The sequence below is a fragment of the Hyperoodon ampullatus genome (genome assembly GCF_949752795.1).
Source record: "Hyperoodon ampullatus genome assembly, chromosome: 20".
Classification (NCBI taxonomy): Eukaryota; Metazoa; Chordata; class Mammalia; order Artiodactyla; family Ziphiidae; genus Hyperoodon; species Hyperoodon ampullatus.
In genome coordinates this window covers 8,375,074-8,393,640 of record NC_136933.1, presented here as the reverse complement: position 1 = coordinate 8,393,640, position 18,567 = coordinate 8,375,074, and the positions used below count along the sequence as shown (strand labels likewise).

The window sequence follows — 18,567 nt, the reverse complement described above, 5'->3', positions numbered from 1 at the left end:
CTGCAGAGAACCTGTCAGTTTACACTCATCAGAAATAAAGCACAGCTTAGCAGAGAGATGTCACGTGTGAGCTCAGATGTGGGTTTATCTAATGGAAATACCCCCCCCTTTCTTGCCGTAACCTGGGCCGGGGCCATTCTGACCTCGGGTCTAACTTCTAAGGCAAGAGGGTGGAAAAAATGTCTTTGCGGAGATTTCAAATGGTAAACATGGAAAATAGAGGCCATGGGTTTGATAGACTCCATCTGGAAAGCAGCATTTAAAGGCAAACAGCACCCTACTCACAGCTGATTTGGTTTACGCTAGAACACGGTTTACATTCTCCTGTGTAGACTGAAAAAAGATTACACTGAATACAATGATGTCCTGAAGTTTAACACCGTTCTTTTTTAAAATATCATTTTCAGATTTTTAAAAAATCATACCAACACTCTTTACCACTAAAGTCAATAATTCCTCAATAACTTAGGGAAGATTTTGTATATGCCAGGAATTAGGAGACAGGAACAAGAGGGAATCTGGAAGATACGATTTACTGGAAGCTTCTTGTCGTAAAACCTCCAGGGCTCCAGCCGCCCAACTGTCTTTCCTTCCATTGCACATCAGCCAGAATTACCTATAAACGTAGAGGTGTGGAAGGTGTTCTGGGCATAGCGTTTCAAGGCTTTATTCTTCCTTCCCCCTTTTTCCTCTCTCTCTAGGAGCTTTTCAGAGTATCAGGGAAAAGTATCCCCATTCTGGCCGTCGAGTGACCAGTGTTAGTACTGAAGTCTCTTGTCCAGAACACCAGAGTCTTAAGCCAACCAGCAGAGTCGGTTGCCCTAGCTGCCCCACAATGGGTTTCTTTTTTTTTTGTTTTATTAATTTTTATTGGAGTATAGTTGATTTACAATGTTGTGTTAGTTTCAGGTGCACAGCAAAGTGAATCAATTATATATATACATATATCCACTCTTTTTTAGATTCTGTTCCCATACAGCCCATTTACAGAGTATTGAGTAGAGTTCCTGTGCTATCCAGTAGGTTCTTATTAGTTATCTGTGTTATATATAGTAGTGTGTATATGTCAATCCCAACCTCCCAGTTTATCCCTCCCACCCCCGGGTTTCTTATTCCCCTCCTTCCCTAAGGTTTCCCACATGACTACCAAGAGGGCTTGCAGCTTTGGAGATAACCAGCCTGCTGTCAACGTATGTCACGCCCCATGAGATTTTGTGGCAGGCTTTCTCACTGTTTACCCAGTAAAGGAGTCTCAGCAAGGAGATCAGGTCAAGCTGGGGGTGGGAGGCGCAGAGCCTGGTGCTCCCTTTCCCCTTCTCGTCAAAAAGGACGTGATCACAGAGCCCTTTTTTTTTTTTGCGGTACGCGGGCCTCTCACTGTTGTGACCTCTCCCGCTGCGGAGCACAGGCTCCGGACACACAGGCTCAGCGGCCATGGCTCACGGGCCCAGCCGCTCCGCGGCATGTGGGATCCTCCCGGACCGGGGCACGAACCCGTGTCCCCTGCATCGGCAGGCGGACTCTCAAGCACTGCGCCACCAGGGAAGCCCCCACAGAGCCCTTTTTAACAGGGAAAGTGAGTTGTGCCTGTCACTTTCCTGAGCTCCTTCCCCGGTTGCTTGGTCCTGAGGCTTCTCAGTGCTCACAGGAGCCCTTTTCCACTTGCCCATGCCCAGGTTCCTAGGCAAATGGGCTGCAAAAAATAATCCACATTTTTACGCCTTAAGTTTTCTTCCAAAGTAAAAATAATGCTTTGTAATGAGTAAGCGGCATCCAGGTGAAACCCAGAAAAATGAAATCATAATGTGACCATAAAGACTCATATTCTGAAGTTTGACTATAGCGTGTGTGTATGTGTATAGAGGTGTGTGTATATGTATGTAAGTCTGAGAGAGAGGTGGGGGGAAGCAGAGATTATACAGCGTGCCCTCACATTCCTAAATTTTAGGTGATTTCCTCTTTCCCAGAACACAAAAGGTGGTAGTCAGAATTGATGATAAATGACTATTTCCAGGTTAAGTGTGAACTGCATAGCCTTGTCATACCTGTGCCAAAGTCCCTGGGGAGAAGGCAGCTGTAGCCTGCAAGATACAGAATCCTCAGCAGCACCAAAGGCATCCTGGGACTGAGAATTTTCCCTCCATTTTTGGTGGGAACTTGATGGCTGCTTTCAAGAGGCAGTGGCAAGGGATTTTTCCAAAGACTGCACCAAGAAGGGCACTGAAACTCTTGGAAACAGGCACACAACCCTCCTCTCCTCCCCAGCACTCAGCCAAGGGACCTGTCCTTCTCCCTGTGCTAAGACTTGATGAAACATATTGTTTTTATTCAACTCAAGTCTTGAGCAAAAAATATATTGTTCTGCATCCAGGCCAGAAAACTCTCTCCTAAGAATTTACAAGCCACCTGTGGAGTTTTAAAGAGGTTTCAGATGGAATGGTCATGCGCCAGGATTTCCTAACACATCCAAAAATGAGACCTGCAAAGACAACAAAAAGGAACTGTAGGTGCTTTTTGAGCTTTCTAATAGATATTGTGAAAGGGAGGATCTCATCCATTGGTGGATCATTTTCAAGAATAATCTGAGTCAAGTCTGTTTGTTGGAGGAAATAAGGAAGCGGACTTACACTCTAGGAAATCACGCTTCCTGACCTGGCACTGATACCTACCCCCCACCTTCTTAATGGAGGTTTCCCTGCATGGCTGGATCTCTGTCTCATCGGGTGCCACCATTGGAAACAAAAGTGGTGCTTCATTTAAATTTTCCTTTAACTGATAGGATTCATACAAGATAAGTTGCTATGGGCACAGGACGAATAGAAGTTCTCTTCAGAATGGTTCCAGAAAGCAGAGAGGAAAGGAGCCTGCCTTCCTCAGCTGAGCTATGTCCAAGCTTGTGCTCACAAGACATTTGCTCCATGGATATCAAAGCAGCCTGAAGAAGGCAGTTGTGAGCAAAGAAAGCTGGCGGCTTCCTTCACATATGGCTCTGCACATCCACAGGCCCTCACCCAGCACACTCAGCCTATTGGCTTCCAAAAGTGGAAGGCAAGACCTGACTGAGGACATTTCAAGGTCCGTTACCACCTCGGTTCTCCCAGGGAAGGTACCACACTTCGCTCGGACAGTAAGAAGCCTATTTTGTGACCAGTGAACCAACCCCACCATCGCCCCAACCATGTCCTGCTGAGGGCACTCTCTGATAACTCCCACTTTATTTCTCCCAGCCTGTCTTATACAGAAAGACCTCCTCACCCAAGAGGCTTCTCCCTGTGGTCAAGATGTGGCTTTTCTTCTTTGCCCTGAATGACCTGGATGGTGCCCCGTGGCTACCTTTCCCTCCAATAGAGTCAGCCTTTATGATACAATCCTTGCTTCCAAGTTCTAAGACGGCTAGTACTGCACATTCTCATAGATGATTTATTAGTCTCACTAGGGAAGTATATTTCTGAAAGGATCATGTCATTTGCAAGGCATATGGCAGAAGGGAGCTTTAGTTAAGGGATGGTGAGCTGAATCGCATCAGGTTTTGCTTTAGCAAGGACACTGGATGGATGCCTTTATGATGAAGTGGGTCTCCTCCAGCCTTTTCTTTAATGCAGGTCTCCAGCAGGTGTTTCCTCTAAGGCGTATCTGTTTTCCATAACATCAGAATGAAGAAAGATGTTTTCTGTGACATCTTGGCTACATAGATCATGCTTTTTATTATGATAGAAAAGTGTACGGTGATTTATTTGCTACTCTGAGTCAAGTTAAATATGCTTGGGAGAAGATCATCTTCTATCTGCCAAAAGGGCCTTTCATTTCCAGACCAAGGACTCTTTCTTCATTATGGGGGGTGGGCGTGGGGAAAGGACGCATTAGAAGAAGTGGCAAAAGAGCTGAAGAAAGTGACCAGAAGAAAAGGAGGGGAAGTTACTGTAGACATGGGTGCTGAGGGCAGAGAGCAGGAAGCCACCTCCTGAAGGTAGCTTGGGTATATTATATCAACACCTGAGGGACGGTGTCTAGGAAACTACACATGGAGAGAAACAAGCTGCTATGAATGAGTAACACAGCCAATTCTCCAAATCCTGATAAAAATCAAAACCAGACTAGGGTCTTGGTGTGCTCCCCTTAACAAGCTTGGCATAAAGCCATCACCGTGGTCCTGTCTAGCCATCACCATTAAGAGAGCCTGTGTGGCTTTTAGGATGCTGAGTTGGGACTCATGACTTATGGATATTTAAACCACCAAAAGCTGTTAATTTGAATTAGCAAGATAACTCATTTTGGTCAAGCTGACCTTGAGGCTTAACTTTATAACATCTTCTGCCTAGGTAGATGACTAGAATCCACTAACTTTGTAGGTAGGTCTCAAATGGAGAGGAAAATAAAGGATTGCACCTAGTCCTTGGCTGATCTCATTAGCAATTAGCCTCTCTACTTTTCTAAACCCTTCTCCAGTGCCTCAAGTCCCCCACCCCAGCTTCTCTGTCTGGGTCCTCTCTCTATCGCATTAGTTTAGGTCTGATGTTGATCTAAATTTAAGTTCCTTTGTCTGAAAAAGTATGACTTCAGATAGTAGTTTAGAAACTAACCTGGTTAAAGAGAGCAAAATACTTACGTTGGATCTGAGTCTTTGAACCAGGTGTTGAACAACAAGATGTATTAATTTACAGGGAAAACCCCTAACCCTTCAGCACCAAGAACAATAGGTCACATTAGTCCCAGGATGTATAGTAAAACCTCACAGGAGAATGCTGTCATAAGCTACTGGTTACCGGGACTGAACCTATAGCGTGACATAGTACAGTACATCAGAAAAGGCATTTCAAGGCATAGTAACAGATGTTTTTAGGTAGTAAGTACCTAAGTAAATAGTAAAAGTTTTTGTGATCAAAGAAGTGTGCGAAAAACACTGGATTATACAAATTTTTAAGGATATCTCTTTTGCAAGACTTTTCAGAACCTTTGATATGCTAAGCTGTGGGGTGAATTTCAAAGAGGGGATACTTTTCTAAAAATTTATTTGCTTACAGAAATCATTTCCTTGGGACTTCTCCAGCTGCTAATATTATGGAGCGTGCATTTTGGAAAAGGTATTTGTATTAGGATAGGGCAGACTAATGCTGTGGGAGCAACCGTGAAATCTCAGTGGCTTAGCGCAACAACGGTTGCGCTTTCGTGTTCACGTTACATGCCCAGCGCAGGTCAAGGAGGCAGGGACTCGGCTCCACGTAGTCACTCATGTACTCAGGCTGGCCATTTCTGCAGCAGGTTGTGGGGAGCCTGAAGAATCACATGAGGGCTTCTTCCTATATCAGCCATCACTTCTCACATGTCATTGGCCAGAATGAATCATGTGGCCCCACCTAACCCACCCATCTGCTAAGGCAGGAAAGGAAAATTGGACATTGTGAGCACCAGTAATCTCAACCTCAGCATTATATTCAAGTGTCAGCTTTACAGTCTGTTAGCTCTTTGACTTTTATCCGTAAACTAAGGGGTGTTCTTTAAAGTCTCTGAAAGAGACAGAAATGCTCAGCAGATACTTCAGATGCTTCCCATGTTCCTCAGCCCTGTAAAGTCAGCAGGAGCCATGTGACTCATTCTGGCCAATGAAATGTGAGCCATATGACTGGTTCTGGCCAGTGAAATGTGAGCCATGTGTGACTTATTCTGGCCAATGAAATGTGAGCCATATGACTGGTTCTGGCCAATGAAATGTGAGGTGCAATGACTTGTCGATTTGGGCCAAGGCAGTTAAATGCCTGGGTTCATCTCTCTCTCTTCTCTTGCCTTAATGACCAAGGGGGATTCATGTTCCCGGGGGTGTACCCTTAAGATGGTAGAGCCTCTGTCCCCCTAAGACTCTGAATGGCTGTGTAGAACAGAGACACCTGTTCACCTCAGTAAAATACATAGTGTGGGTGAGAAATAACCTGTGTTGGGTTAAGCCCTTGGGATTTGAGGTTGTTTCTGCAGTCTGTGCCTGGATTCTCTCGACTTGAACAGGTCCTTTCTAACCCAAACCTCTCTGTGATTCTTGAAGTGTTTCCTTTCTTCTCTCACAAGCACATATATATTCCTTGGGATGCGAGTGGGATTTTTCAAAAGCTCCTCAAACCCTTTTGGTGATTGAATACATGACATGACAAGCATTGTGCCTGATGGCAATGTAGGGTGATTACACGGAAGGCTTTGCCGAGACTTAGACCAAGGTTTGAGCAAATTTTAGTCAAATGAAGGCTGGTGATGGAAGCTGTAAAGGATGCAAAATGCATTTAATAAGTAAGGATGTTTCAAAAGAGACCCATAAGAAAAGATATGGAAAGGAGACAAGAGGAAAACAGGTTAAGGAGAGAGGTATACCACTCATGATTCGATCTCACAGCCTTTTAAATTCTGTATTCAGGTGTGCAAAACACCTCTCATGATTTCTCTCAAGCAGCAGTAGCATCAGAGCAGTAGCAAAATTAAGAGCAGAAGTGACCACCCTCAAGGCAGTTAATCTAAGTTCAAAAGAGAGACTGGTGTGTCTGTTAAACATACACACACACATGTGCACACACACATACACACAATTCTTGATGGCTTTTGCCCAAAGTGCTTAGTATGTCTCCAGCTGTGAAGACATTCAGCCCTTGGTGTCCTTCAGACATGCATCTTTATTTGGGGGTCTCATAGACCCGAGGTCATTTTCCTTATGTTATTCTTCACTTTGGGCTTGAGGCTCCAATGAGTTTGACGTCATGCTTTGTTACACCCGAGCCCCAAGTGTTCCCAGGCTAACTCTCCATTCTCCGTATCTAGGACTTTTCTATACGAAATGGAGCGAGAGTCTGACCGCCTTGATAGCAGTGGCATGTTTCACTGGTGCAAAGCCACCCCTTTGGACAAAGTGATTCTGGTAGGTGATGTTGTACCAAATCTCAGGTAAAATAAAGCTCGTTTTAGGGTAGATGATGTCCTTCCACTAGTCATAAGCACCTGCCCTTTCTCTTTGTAAACTGTGAATTTTGAAGGAAAAACATACCTCATGAGCCATGTGAATGTACGCAGAATAACAGATGTGGCATTTGACAAGGACCATGTGGGTAATATGATGCTGGGATTTAAAATAATTAGATCAGATTCTTCAACTACGTTTCCCCTCCTTTAATAGTTTAGCTGAGTCAGTTATTCAGAATAATGTTCTCCTGAAACTTTGCTGTTTTGCTAGTAAACCTAATTGATTTAAATGCACCAGGGGAACAGACTATTTACAAGAACTCTGTGGTCTTTCTTTTTTTAATTAAATAAAGACTCCCTTAATTAGTTTTTAAAGTTTGGATTTTCTATAGTATTTTTTCTTAAAGGTGGCTATACTTAAACACATTAGCAAAGGATGTATCTCCAAAATGCTCAGTCCTCCCACCCCACACAGCATGAGGGAATCCTTATAGACGTTAGAATCCTGTCCTTGTCTCTGTCCTCTTAAGGAGACAAACTAATTCAGCTCACTGAAATGCCAGCAACCAAGATGCAAAAGCCTTGCATATTATCCCAGGCTCTGATACCTGCATTCTGGATCCCCATCTATTCTCATTTTCCAGAGTTGGAAACTCAAGGATAATCTCAGTGGTTTACCTTGCAAGCAGTAGCTGGTAAATTTAAGTAATAAAAGATGAGTTTTTTAATTAAAAATAAACTAATAAAAGATGTTTGCATGTTGTAAGAACCCTATATAATTTGTTCAACTGTGACTAATTGATAATTTTGTATTTTTCTTGCTTTCCAAAAGTAGTTTAGTTCACTTTTTTCTGTTAAACACACACACACACACACACACACACACACACACAATTTTGTAGCTCAGTGCCAATGTCCTGACAGAATATGTTCCAATTTTTGTAAAAAGCGTGATCAATCATTTGATCAGAAGTACAAAATTGTCAGAGCTGTCATATCAACTGGAAAACTGTTAGGGCTGCTGAAACTCCCCATTTTAGCAAGTATGTCTTATTCTGAATGAAACGAAATAAACATCCGTTGAGCAGGAAGGCAAACACGTTTCCAGTGGGAGGGAAATCTTTAGAAAGGTTGGGAGGGGGTTGCAGGTGGAAGCATCCAAGAGACCAAGAGATGGCAATAGCAGACATTTTCTTATACCCTATTTACTGAGCCCGCGGACAGGTTGCTGTGATAGAGCAACTCTATGTGGACTATAGTTCAGAGCACCAACTGAGTCTTCTGATAAATTTAGAAGGGCTTCTAGTTTAAGAAATCCTAAGAGTTTTGAAACTGTGACTGTAGAGGAGAAATGTCCAGATTACAAAATTTGGGCCAACTTTGAACTTGGTTGCGTTTGCAGAAAAGTCAAATGGAAGTTGTCGATCTGTTACTTGGAACAAATAGTGCAGTCTCCCCTTCCCCCCAAAAGCCACCATCTTTCTCAATTGGGAGACAGTTTTGTGCTGCAGTTCCTTGGAGAAATTGCCTCTCTAGCTGTGCCCATTAATTGCACTCTGCCATGTATCTCCTTCCTAATTGTTTAGGTCTACTAAAAAGAGCAATTTCTGGACTTCAGGCCTGTTACATTAAATACTGTTGGAGGCTTCATTATTCAAGTTAAAACTAATCGAATTAGCCAGAGACAATTATTCAATAGATTTGGTTAAGATTCATATCACTCTCTAGAAAGGCTCTCCAGACAAGTAGCTTCGTTTCCCACAGGGCCATTCCCTTTGGAATTTCCCAGTCTATGCTAATTGGACAAACTATGCTATTTCCCAGTCTATGCTAATTGGACAAACTCTAATTGTTGAGATGTCAGATGTGACTTATTTATCCTGTTAGATTTCAACAGCCCCTGTTTCATAGAAGCTTGTCCTTTAACCCAGCAAAAAACTGGCATAAGGATGAATGATACATCCCTTTGAAATATCCTGAATCTTCTTGTGCTCAGGAAGGTAGAACACACTCAAACAGGAAGTGCTTGTAAATATATTTAACAAGTTCTCTACCAGCTTCCAAGGGTCCTCCTCTGAAAATCTAGGAATTCAGTGAGATTCAGATTTGATTAAATAGTTATTGAACAACAGTTAAGGAGGCGAGCGCTGAACTTTCAATATATTATTTAATTTCCACAACAGAATTAACTTTTATTTATTTTTAAACCATTTAAACAAAAAAATTAGGGGTAAGTGAGGTTAACTAGTTTGTTTATGGTCATACGCTAATGACTACCAGAATACAAAATCAGTGATTATTCTACCTATCCCAGCACCGTGAGAGTAAGACATCGACTCATTCCCTGAAATCAATCACAGAGACTTAAAATAAGTTTCCTACAGGAATATCATCCCTTTCTCTAAAGTTACACTTATTGTTTTTAAAAGTCTCTATGAATGTGGGGAAACCTAATCTAAATATCCGTCACGTATATTATTTTGTCTTCAACTTAAAAGTATAGGGGAGATGTTAAAAATTGGCCATGCTGATAAGAGTATGAGACATATTGAAATGTTTGGGATCAAGTGGAACTTTTGTAACCTTCACATTTATTTTGTGAACTTTTCATGATAAATTTCCTCAACTCTGGAATCTATTGAATCTGGGCAGTATAGTAGGTGGGACCATATGAAATTGCCAATATTCAACCATTTTTGACCCAGAAAAAAGGCAATCTCATATGGTTCAAGCTAACATGTATATTTTCATATGTATGAAAATCCGCTGAAAACTGCAGCATGTTGTACAACTTGGGGTTTTTCAGGGCTCACTAGAAGACAAGTTTAGCAATGGGATTTGGAACGTTTTCGTTTTTCAGTGAGTCGTACTATAGCACATACGAGGTTAAAAACATGTAATGAAAATGAAAGCTGTTTTTCCCCATTTGGTTCAATGATTTCATGATTTCAATGATGCCGATCTGAGTTTGCACTGAGGCACTCCAGGCTAATAGAGAACTGGAAAAAGTGAAATAAGAAGGAACTCCTGGAAAAGATACATAGTTTAATTGTCCCATAGTGGATAAGTGGATAAGTTCCATGTTTTTTATGAGTAATTTGCAAAATCCGATCATCCTTATGAAAGTGCTAGTGTGAATGTAAATACCAAGAAAAGTTGGGATGTGGGGAAAGAGCCCTCTTTAAGGGACTCTCATCTTGTTTCTAAAAGTGACCAGACTCTGGCCTGCTTTATACTTAGAAACGAACTGAGAAGTCAAAACATGAGTTTCGGAACCACATTGTAGCGTGTGTCTTTGGAGACGCCCACTCAACACTGATGGGGCTTCGGAATTTTGTGATGCCGTTGAGAGCTAGCAGCTATACCCGTCAGGAGCTGAAGGACATTGTGTTCGTTGGGTCTCTGGATTACCTGCAGAGAGAATGGCGATTTCTCCAGAACTTTCCCCAGATATACATTCTGCCTGTAAGTGTCACAGTAAGGGACAGTGAATATTTATAATGATAACAATACTAACAGTACTAGGATTAATAATGATAATAATAATAAATCAGTAGTAGCTTGCAGTTATACAGTGCTTCCTGGTACCAGAAACTGTTCTAAGCAGTTTGCACATATTAACTCATTTAACCCTCCAAATAACCCCATGGTATAAGTTTTAAAGATGCTGAACTTTAGGCACAGAGAGAGTAAGCAACCCGTCCAAGTTTACATGGCAGGTAAGTAGCAGGACTAGGATTTAAATCCAGACATATTTCATGTTTTATGTCACTAACCATGTTTATGGTCTTTATGTAATAGAGTTTCTTTGCATTTCTAAATCCAATTCTGACCTAATGGCTAAGCCTAAGCTGATACCAGCCAGGCTTTGTGCTCTAACTTTCTCATCTTTTCTGGAGACTCGCCTTTTATGGAACACATAATGCCACGTGGTCCTTGACAGATGTATGAAAAGGAGAAATTCTGAGAAATGGATCCCTTATGCATATGTGGCCTTGTGGTTGTAATTGTATTTGCTCTGAACCTTCATAGGGCTGTATCTCATTATATGCCACCATTTCCCTGGATTAATATATATATGCAGTGTGAAATGCATCAAAACTTTAGATTTTTCAAGAAATAATGCTAGCAACAGATTAGGAATATTCTTCAAAAACGGTTGTCTCAAGAAACAAATTGTATTTGTTTTTTTTTTATGTCACCATAAATGTCCCTGCACCACTGCTTACTTTAGTCCATAGGAAAGGAGGAAAGAAAATGACCAGGAGTCTCCAGATCCAGCTAGTGTCAGAAATTGCCAGTGTTAGCATCTCAGCCCCCTAATGGTGGGACCAGATCTATCCCTATTTCTCCACCAAAGAAAAGAAGCAACTGCCACTTGGCTAATTAATCCAGGGTACAAATGCAGTCACCTACAAGCGAGACTTGTGAGGATGCAGAATTGGCTTTTGTTTATTTATTTATTTATTTGCGGTTCACGGGCCTCTCACTGTTGCGGCCTCTCCCGTCGCGGAGCACAGGCTCTGGACGCGCAGGCTCAGCGGCCATGGCTCACGGGCCCAGCTGCTCCGCGGCACGTGGGATCTTCCCGGACCGGGGCACGAACCCGTGTCCCCTGCATCGGCAGGCGGACTCTCAACCACCGCGCCACCAGGGAAGCCCCAGAATTGGCTTTTAGATCTGGACCTTCTGTGACTTTTTTCCCTCACCACTGCTACCCTTACTCTGATTCTTTTCTTCCACTTGAGCCATCTAAGTGGGTTTAGGCTCCCTTCTCTCCACTGCACTTTGTCGCATCCAGACTTGCTCTCAGAAAGGACCTGCAAAATTCAGTCACGCTCAGATATTCATGAACGATAAGGATAAAAGTGTCAGATATCAGGTAACTAAGTCTTAAAACCAAGTCAGTGGAGGCTTTGGCTCAAAAACTTGCAACATCCACAAAACGCCACCACCATGTACCCGGTTTTCTCTCAATAGGGATCTGTGCTGTATTCTGGAGACCTCCATGCCGTCAACATAGAGGAATGTTCCATGTGTGCTGTCTTATCCTCCCCATCTAAGTCATCCAGCAGCCCGGCCTTGGTGGACATGGAGCCTATCATGGCCACACTCAACATCAGATCAATTCGGATTAGCTGCTCAGCCCAGACACCCTCAGAGCCACGTAAGAACAATACCCTGACGGGAAGAGGCTAGAGAGAATGGGATCAGGAATAATTAACTCCTCTCTGAAAAACTTTAATGATGGAGAGGAGGAGAGGTTGGGCCACATGACCTATAAAATCCCGTCCAGCGGGCTTCCTTGGTGGCGCAGTGCTTGGGAGTCCGCCTGCCGAAGCAGGGGACACGGGTTCGTGCCCCGGTCCAGGAAGATCCCACATGCTGCGGAGCGGCTGGGCCTGTGAGCCATGGCCGCTGAGCCTGCGCATCCGGAGCCTGTGCTCCGTGGCAGGACAGGCCGCGGTGGTGAGAGGCCCGTGTACTGCAAAAAAAAAAAAAAAAAAAAAAAGAATCCTATCCAGCTCTGAGAATTCTGTACTAGAATTAGTGGACAGTTCAGTCCTTGGGAATCCTAGTCAAATGAAAAATGATGTCCATCTTCTAAATGGAATGCACATAACACTGTTTTTTCCCATCTTAAAGAAGATCATAGAGTAGTAAGTGCTGTTATTATTATGAATCAAATATCAGTGAGCATAGCCATTGGTATTTTATTATCATTAACAACAGGTATTATTATTGTTAATCGGCTCTCATTGGATCCTGTAGGTGTTCAGGTTACCATTCTTAGTTTTGTGATTGAGAGGATGAAGCACACTATTCTACCACACTATTTGTGGGCTAGACTACAAAAAATCTAGTCCAGTCTTTGGTGGGTGAACTTTGGTGGGTGAGCCAGCTACGTCACAGACCCTCACTAAACAACCAAACATCGCTCAGCACCCAGCATTTCAGGGTTTTTTTCAAATAAATAAATAATAATAATAGCAAAGCACTTCCTGAATATCAAAGTGCATTGAAAATCCCGACTAAGGAAGGTGAGCCCCTCTGCTGAGCTAATCTGAAGGTGTATAAAAATGCCTCTGTGTTCTGCACGTCAGTCCTTAGCTTAGCAATTAGGGTCACTCAGATTTACACAAGATTTGTGTGTGGGTTGAGTGTGTGTGTGTGTGTGTGTGTTTGCATCATGCTTGCAACTTTCTAAAATTGGACACAAAAGTATTCACTGTGTAGGCAGTATCATCAATGTAGAAATGAAAAATGCCCATTCAGTAAAAGCAGAGGGTAAGCTGACAACACCGTAAGCCACCTAGCTAATCATCAGGTGACTTGTCCTTCCTCTTATCATTTTCTTAAATCTCACATCCTATATAGGCTAAAAAGATATAAACCTATGATTTTTTTTTTGGCGCGGTACGCGGGCCTCTCACTGTTGTGGCCTCTCCCGTTGCAGAGCACAGGCTCTGGACACACAGGCTCAGCGGCCATGGCTCACGGGCCCAGCCGCTCCATGGCATGTGGGATCTTCCCGGACTGGGGCACGAACCTGTGTCCCCTGCATCGGCAGGCAGACTCTCAACCACTGCGCTACCAGGGAAGCCCTAAACCTATTATTTTAATTCTGGTTTCTTTTATATCTGGTGATTCTCATCCTTTCACTTATTCATTTATTCATTCAACAAAAATATATTGATTTTGTATGTGTCACATACTCTGCTAAACTGACAGGATTGGTAGGAGGAAATACAGGAGAGAGGGGAAAAGGGTTGGGAAGAAGGAAGAGAAGATGAAAGAATGTCACAGTATTTGAGTCATCATGCAGTGTGAGTAGGTGTTCTCCCCAACGGCAGAAGGGGAAGTTTAGGGAAGAACATATTGTGTAGATGTGGCACCTTTCCTTGTGTGGATGTCATTGTACCCATTTGTGTGACAGGAAATAGAGGCCCAGATAGGCTCTCCTGTGCTACCTAACAAAGGTAGCAGCAGTAAAGTTACATTCTGAGCACACAGGAATAGCCAAGGACTGTCACTCAGAAACCTCACCCATTACTCCAGCATCACAGGAATCTACCTGGAGTGTGCATGTAGAAATTCCCAACCCTCAGGGAAGCCTGTTCGGTTCTCTTAGCCATTCTTCCTGTCTCATACTAATACTCCTCTTGCAGCATCCCAAGCAGGTGGCAATGGGAATGCCCACCTCCAAGAATTATCAGTATAAAGGATTGTGAAATTCTGCCAGGAGGGAGAAAACATCTTCCACGCTGAGCAATTTTCTTTCCCTTCCTCTGAGACAGTGGTTCTCAACCAGGGGTGGTTTTGACCCCAGAGGTTGTCTGACAATGTCCGGAGACAGCCTTGGTTGTCACAACTTGGGGGGATGCTATTGGCATCTAGTGGGTAGAAGTCAGAGATGCTGCTAAATATCCTACAGTGCACAGGTGCAATATGTCGATAGGACCAAAATTGAGAGCTCTCACTCTGACATATCTGCTGAGCCTTTTGTGGGCTCAGTGGGCTTTCCCACATCTTCATGGTCAAGACAAGGTTACACGTAAAATCCATCTAGGACCACCAAGGCTATTCCATACAGTGGTTCACCAAGGGATGTTGGAGGTTTGGGGACAGCAAGAAGGAGGACTCTCCAAAGGACCAGGCCTCCTGGACATCCCCATGGAAAACTTTAGGTTTCTCACTGATGCTCTAATTACTGCCCTGTCACGTCACAAGAACAGGTTGGCAAACCTAGGTACTGAACTAAATAATCTGTGGCATAATCTAAACATATAACAGTAATTAAGTCTGACAACTTAATATGCTCTTGAAATTTAAACATACAGTAGTAATCTACAATTAAGCAATCTTTTGCTTAATAATAGCACCCTGCCAGCCTGGAAGAATTTCAGGTATAATACTGTGTACTACTAGGTAGCAAAAATATTGACATTAGTAAAATGTACCCAGGCTATGATCTGACACATATTCAAATTAACCGTTGCTCTACCAGAAAAGATGGAGTTGAGGCAGAAATTCTGTTGCTGTCCTCCAGCCAGTGTCAGAGCAGATATTTATGCAGTTGCATCAGCTGATGTGAACCTGTCTCTATCCAATAAGAACATTTGACTCTGAAAGTCAGGATATTCCAAGCCCGTTATTAGAGGGAACCGAAATCAGAAAGTGCAGCTCAAAGGAGAATTTTCCCCTTTGAGAGAAACTGATCTCAATATTGTATTGAAATTGTCAACCAAACCTTATGTATTTTAATATATATATAAAGGGCATGGGCATGGGCTTTGAACTTGGTGCCAATTTGGGTGTGAAAACCCATCCATCCTTTGCAAGCCATGTAGCCTTGGGCAAAGCATGTAGACCCTGAGTCCGTTTCCTCATCTTCACAGGTGATCTAACTCGACTTAATTCACAGGTTTGAGGGCACCGTGGTGTCATTCTTACCTCCCAGCTCACAGCAGCCCGAGGGATCTTTTACAAATATTTATTGGATAATGGCAGTTTCCTCCTTTAGACCCTGTGATGGTGACTGAAGACAATTACAGGAAAATCACGTAGGGTCTTGCAGGCCAGTAGGGAGCCTGAACTTCCTCCTCCTTCAGTCTGTTTATACTGGCTCTTTCCTGCCTTAAGTTCCTCATCCCATTCCCTCTGTCTGGATGGCGTTTGCTCATCACTCAGGAGGACATTCCAATGTCAGAGAAGCCTCTTCAAACCCTATCTAAGGTCACCTCCCCAGGTCACTCACTAGCCCCTAAATGTTGGGTTTTTTCACAGGACTCATCACTATCTGAAAACATTTTGTATTTGCAACATATGGTATGTAACCGGGACAGGGACTGTTCATAGTCCTAGTGTGGAGTTGATACTCTTTAAAGATTTGTAGAGGGAGGAGAGCAAGGAAGGAAACGAGAATGGAGAGAAGGAAGGAAGGAAAGGTACCTAAAGCAGATAAAGCATCTTGCACGTTTCTGAGAATAAAGTAGAATCTCATTTCCCCCAAGTCTCCCTGCATTATGAAAATCCCAGAAGTTTGTTTAGGAAAAACAGTTGAAGGTATTCAGATGCCATCAGCAGTAAGATTTCCCAGTAAGTTTGGAGATGTGGTCTCTAGCCACCACGCAAACCCTCCTCTTCAATAGATCGTGGACGAGGGTTAGCCCCCGGGGCTTCTGTTTCCTCACCTGAAGCTAAAGGGTTTTGCTAAAGTCCTAAGGCCATTTCTAGATCTAATTGTAAACTACACGTGTTGGGCTCCTCCTGTGGCGCTTCCGTGTTTACCGTGAATCTACCTGGAAGCATGACTCAGAATTTTAGTGGCAATCAGAAATGTATTCAGCTCTAGTCTGCGTGAACAAGAAGTGGCTCTTTTATGGAATGTTTCTTGGGGAGATGGGAGAGGTGGTAAATACAGGAAGGCCCCTACATACGCACCTTCAAGTTGAAAACATCCAAAGATGCGAACGTGCATCTGGTTCCAGCAAGGAGCCAGAACCTCTGCCATCCGCGTCAGGCGTGAGGGAAATGACAGCTTGCCCTCCGTCTCCTATTGCTGACGACCCTTCAGCTCTACCATCTCCCACCTGCTCTCCCTCCTCCTGTCAGTAGCTCTTCCTGCCTGTTCACTCGATGCCAGCCGCTGTGTGCCGGCTGTTGTACTGGACTACTGTACTTTTCAAGGTACTGTACTGGAAGACAAAAAAGGATTTCTTTATTTTATGTGTTTTTTAATGTATTATCTGTGTGAAAAGTATTATAAACCTACTACAGTACAGTACTATATAGCTGATTGTGTTAGCTGGGTACCTAGGCTAACTTCGTTGGACTTACGAACAAATTGGACTTATGAATATGCTCTCGGAATGAAACTTGCCTGTATGTAGGGAACTTCTTACATTGTGGAGCATAGCATTCTCTCTGGGAACAAAACCTCCCTTTGGATCTCCTCTTTCCCCTGTCCCCATCTCAGTGGCCAGTTTCCCCACCCCTGTCCCTTTGTCTGTCTCTCAGGCTGTCTGTCTGACCCACTGGCTCATCTCACCCACCCTCCCCTACCACTTACCTGGCTTGGGAAACAAAAGACCCTCCACATATTTCACCTTGTTTAAGGCAGCAGAGAATCTGAATGACAAGCAGAATGTTATTTCCCTGTTACATACATAGCATTCTCAGAAAAGTTCAAGAAAGGTAACCAGTAGTTTTAAAGCATAACTTTTGATGAGATCATCATGTGTTTGGTTTGGTTTGGTTGTTTTTTTTTTTAAATCAGAATCCTAGTTTCCTCTTTCTCTTTTCCCTTTTCTTTCTTTACCTTTTCTGGGGGGGTTTAACTTGGAGACCAAAACTGTGGGGTCATCCTTGTTTTTGAACAGGTTCAAAACAGGTTTTGGACAGGTTCTCGTCACGTGTCCACGCGTGCTAGGGCTGTGTTCCAGACCAGAGCCGGGCATGGAATCTCTTTGGGATTCGAGGCTCGCAGAGGGAGATGAAGGGCCTCGCCTCCTAAGGCAGGAACTGAATGTGAAGACAGAGGCCCCGTGACCTCCCACCCCAGTCTTTAAGAAACTCCCAAGACATTAGGGGTTGGGGAGGCCAGCCAGAGTTGGAAGGCAGAGACAATCTTGCTGAAGAAGAAAGAGACCCTCAGCCCAGAGAGGATCTCCAAGAGGCAGAAGCACCAGGAGCCAGTGAGCCAGCCGCTGTGCCTCCACAGGCTCTCCTGGGGCAGCACCTCCTATTTATTCAGTTTCCTGAAAGTTCTACAAGCAAGTGGATGTGGTTTGAGGCACTGCCTGCCTGAGCCGTCACCCGGCACTCCCAGTGGATAGAGAATAATTGGATGTAACTTAGGCTGCCGATAAGCAACTACAGGGAGAACGTCACCCTTTTTGTAATTCACTTGAAGTGCCATTTAGAAAACATCACACACACACACACACACACACACACACACACACACACCCCAAACTTCTGGAAAGGAGAGGCTGAGGCCATTGTTTTTCTAAATACAGAGAAAGATTTGGGATTTGGGCATGAGAGTCACTTTGCTAAGATAAAGCACCAAGCACCACGGTGTGCTTCCACATCCTTGTCTGTGTCGCAAGCCACTTCATTTGCATCTATCCATCTCATTCCTCCCTTGTTGCTGTCTGTGTCTACAGAGTGTACTTGGTGCTTCAGTGACAAGCCCGGGAAATCAAAGTACCGAAGGATCCCCATCCTCACCGAACTGAGTAAGTTGTGTTTCAAGGACAGAATTCAAGGGAGAAGTCTTTGTATCTGTATTTGATGTCCCAAGGGTGCCTTTAGGATCCACAGTCAAAGGACTGAGGACCAGAATGGGGCCCAGAGACCATTATGTGTTTGACTGGATGTTGTATTGGGCTTTTACCTGTTTGGTGACGTTGACATCCTCCAGCAGAGCCCGTCCTATCTGGGTGTCAGGGTGCAGGAGTAGCTCCTGCCTTCTCCGTTCTTCCAGGGGAGGGGACGTGGATTTGAAAACTGCAAGAAAGGCTCTCCCTAAACCAACTTCTCTACCCATCAGACATCTTCCTCTCCTGCGGTGCTACCAGGGCAGGCACTACAGTGAGGCAAGTGAGGCCCCCAGGGTGTAGACTTTAA

The 18,567-nt window shown here is 43.8% G+C and overlaps 1 protein-coding gene across 1 annotated transcript in view; it reads left to right on the top strand.

The window, feature by feature from the left end:
* The window catches only part of KCNU1 (potassium calcium-activated channel subfamily U member 1), a gene marked incomplete at both ends in the record, with an annotated part of 136,943 nt that overhangs the window by 102,953 nt on the left and 15,423 nt on the right, over positions 1-18,567 (top strand). The window contains 4 exons of the mRNA XM_079726827.1: positions 6,796-6,892; positions 10,174-10,398; positions 11,914-12,100; positions 18,105-18,176. Coding sequence (XP_079582953.1) covers positions 6,796-6,892; positions 10,174-10,398; positions 11,914-12,100; positions 18,105-18,176 — 581 coding nt within the window. The remainder of the gene's footprint in view (positions 1-6,795; positions 6,893-10,173; positions 10,399-11,913; positions 12,101-18,104; positions 18,177-18,567) is intronic.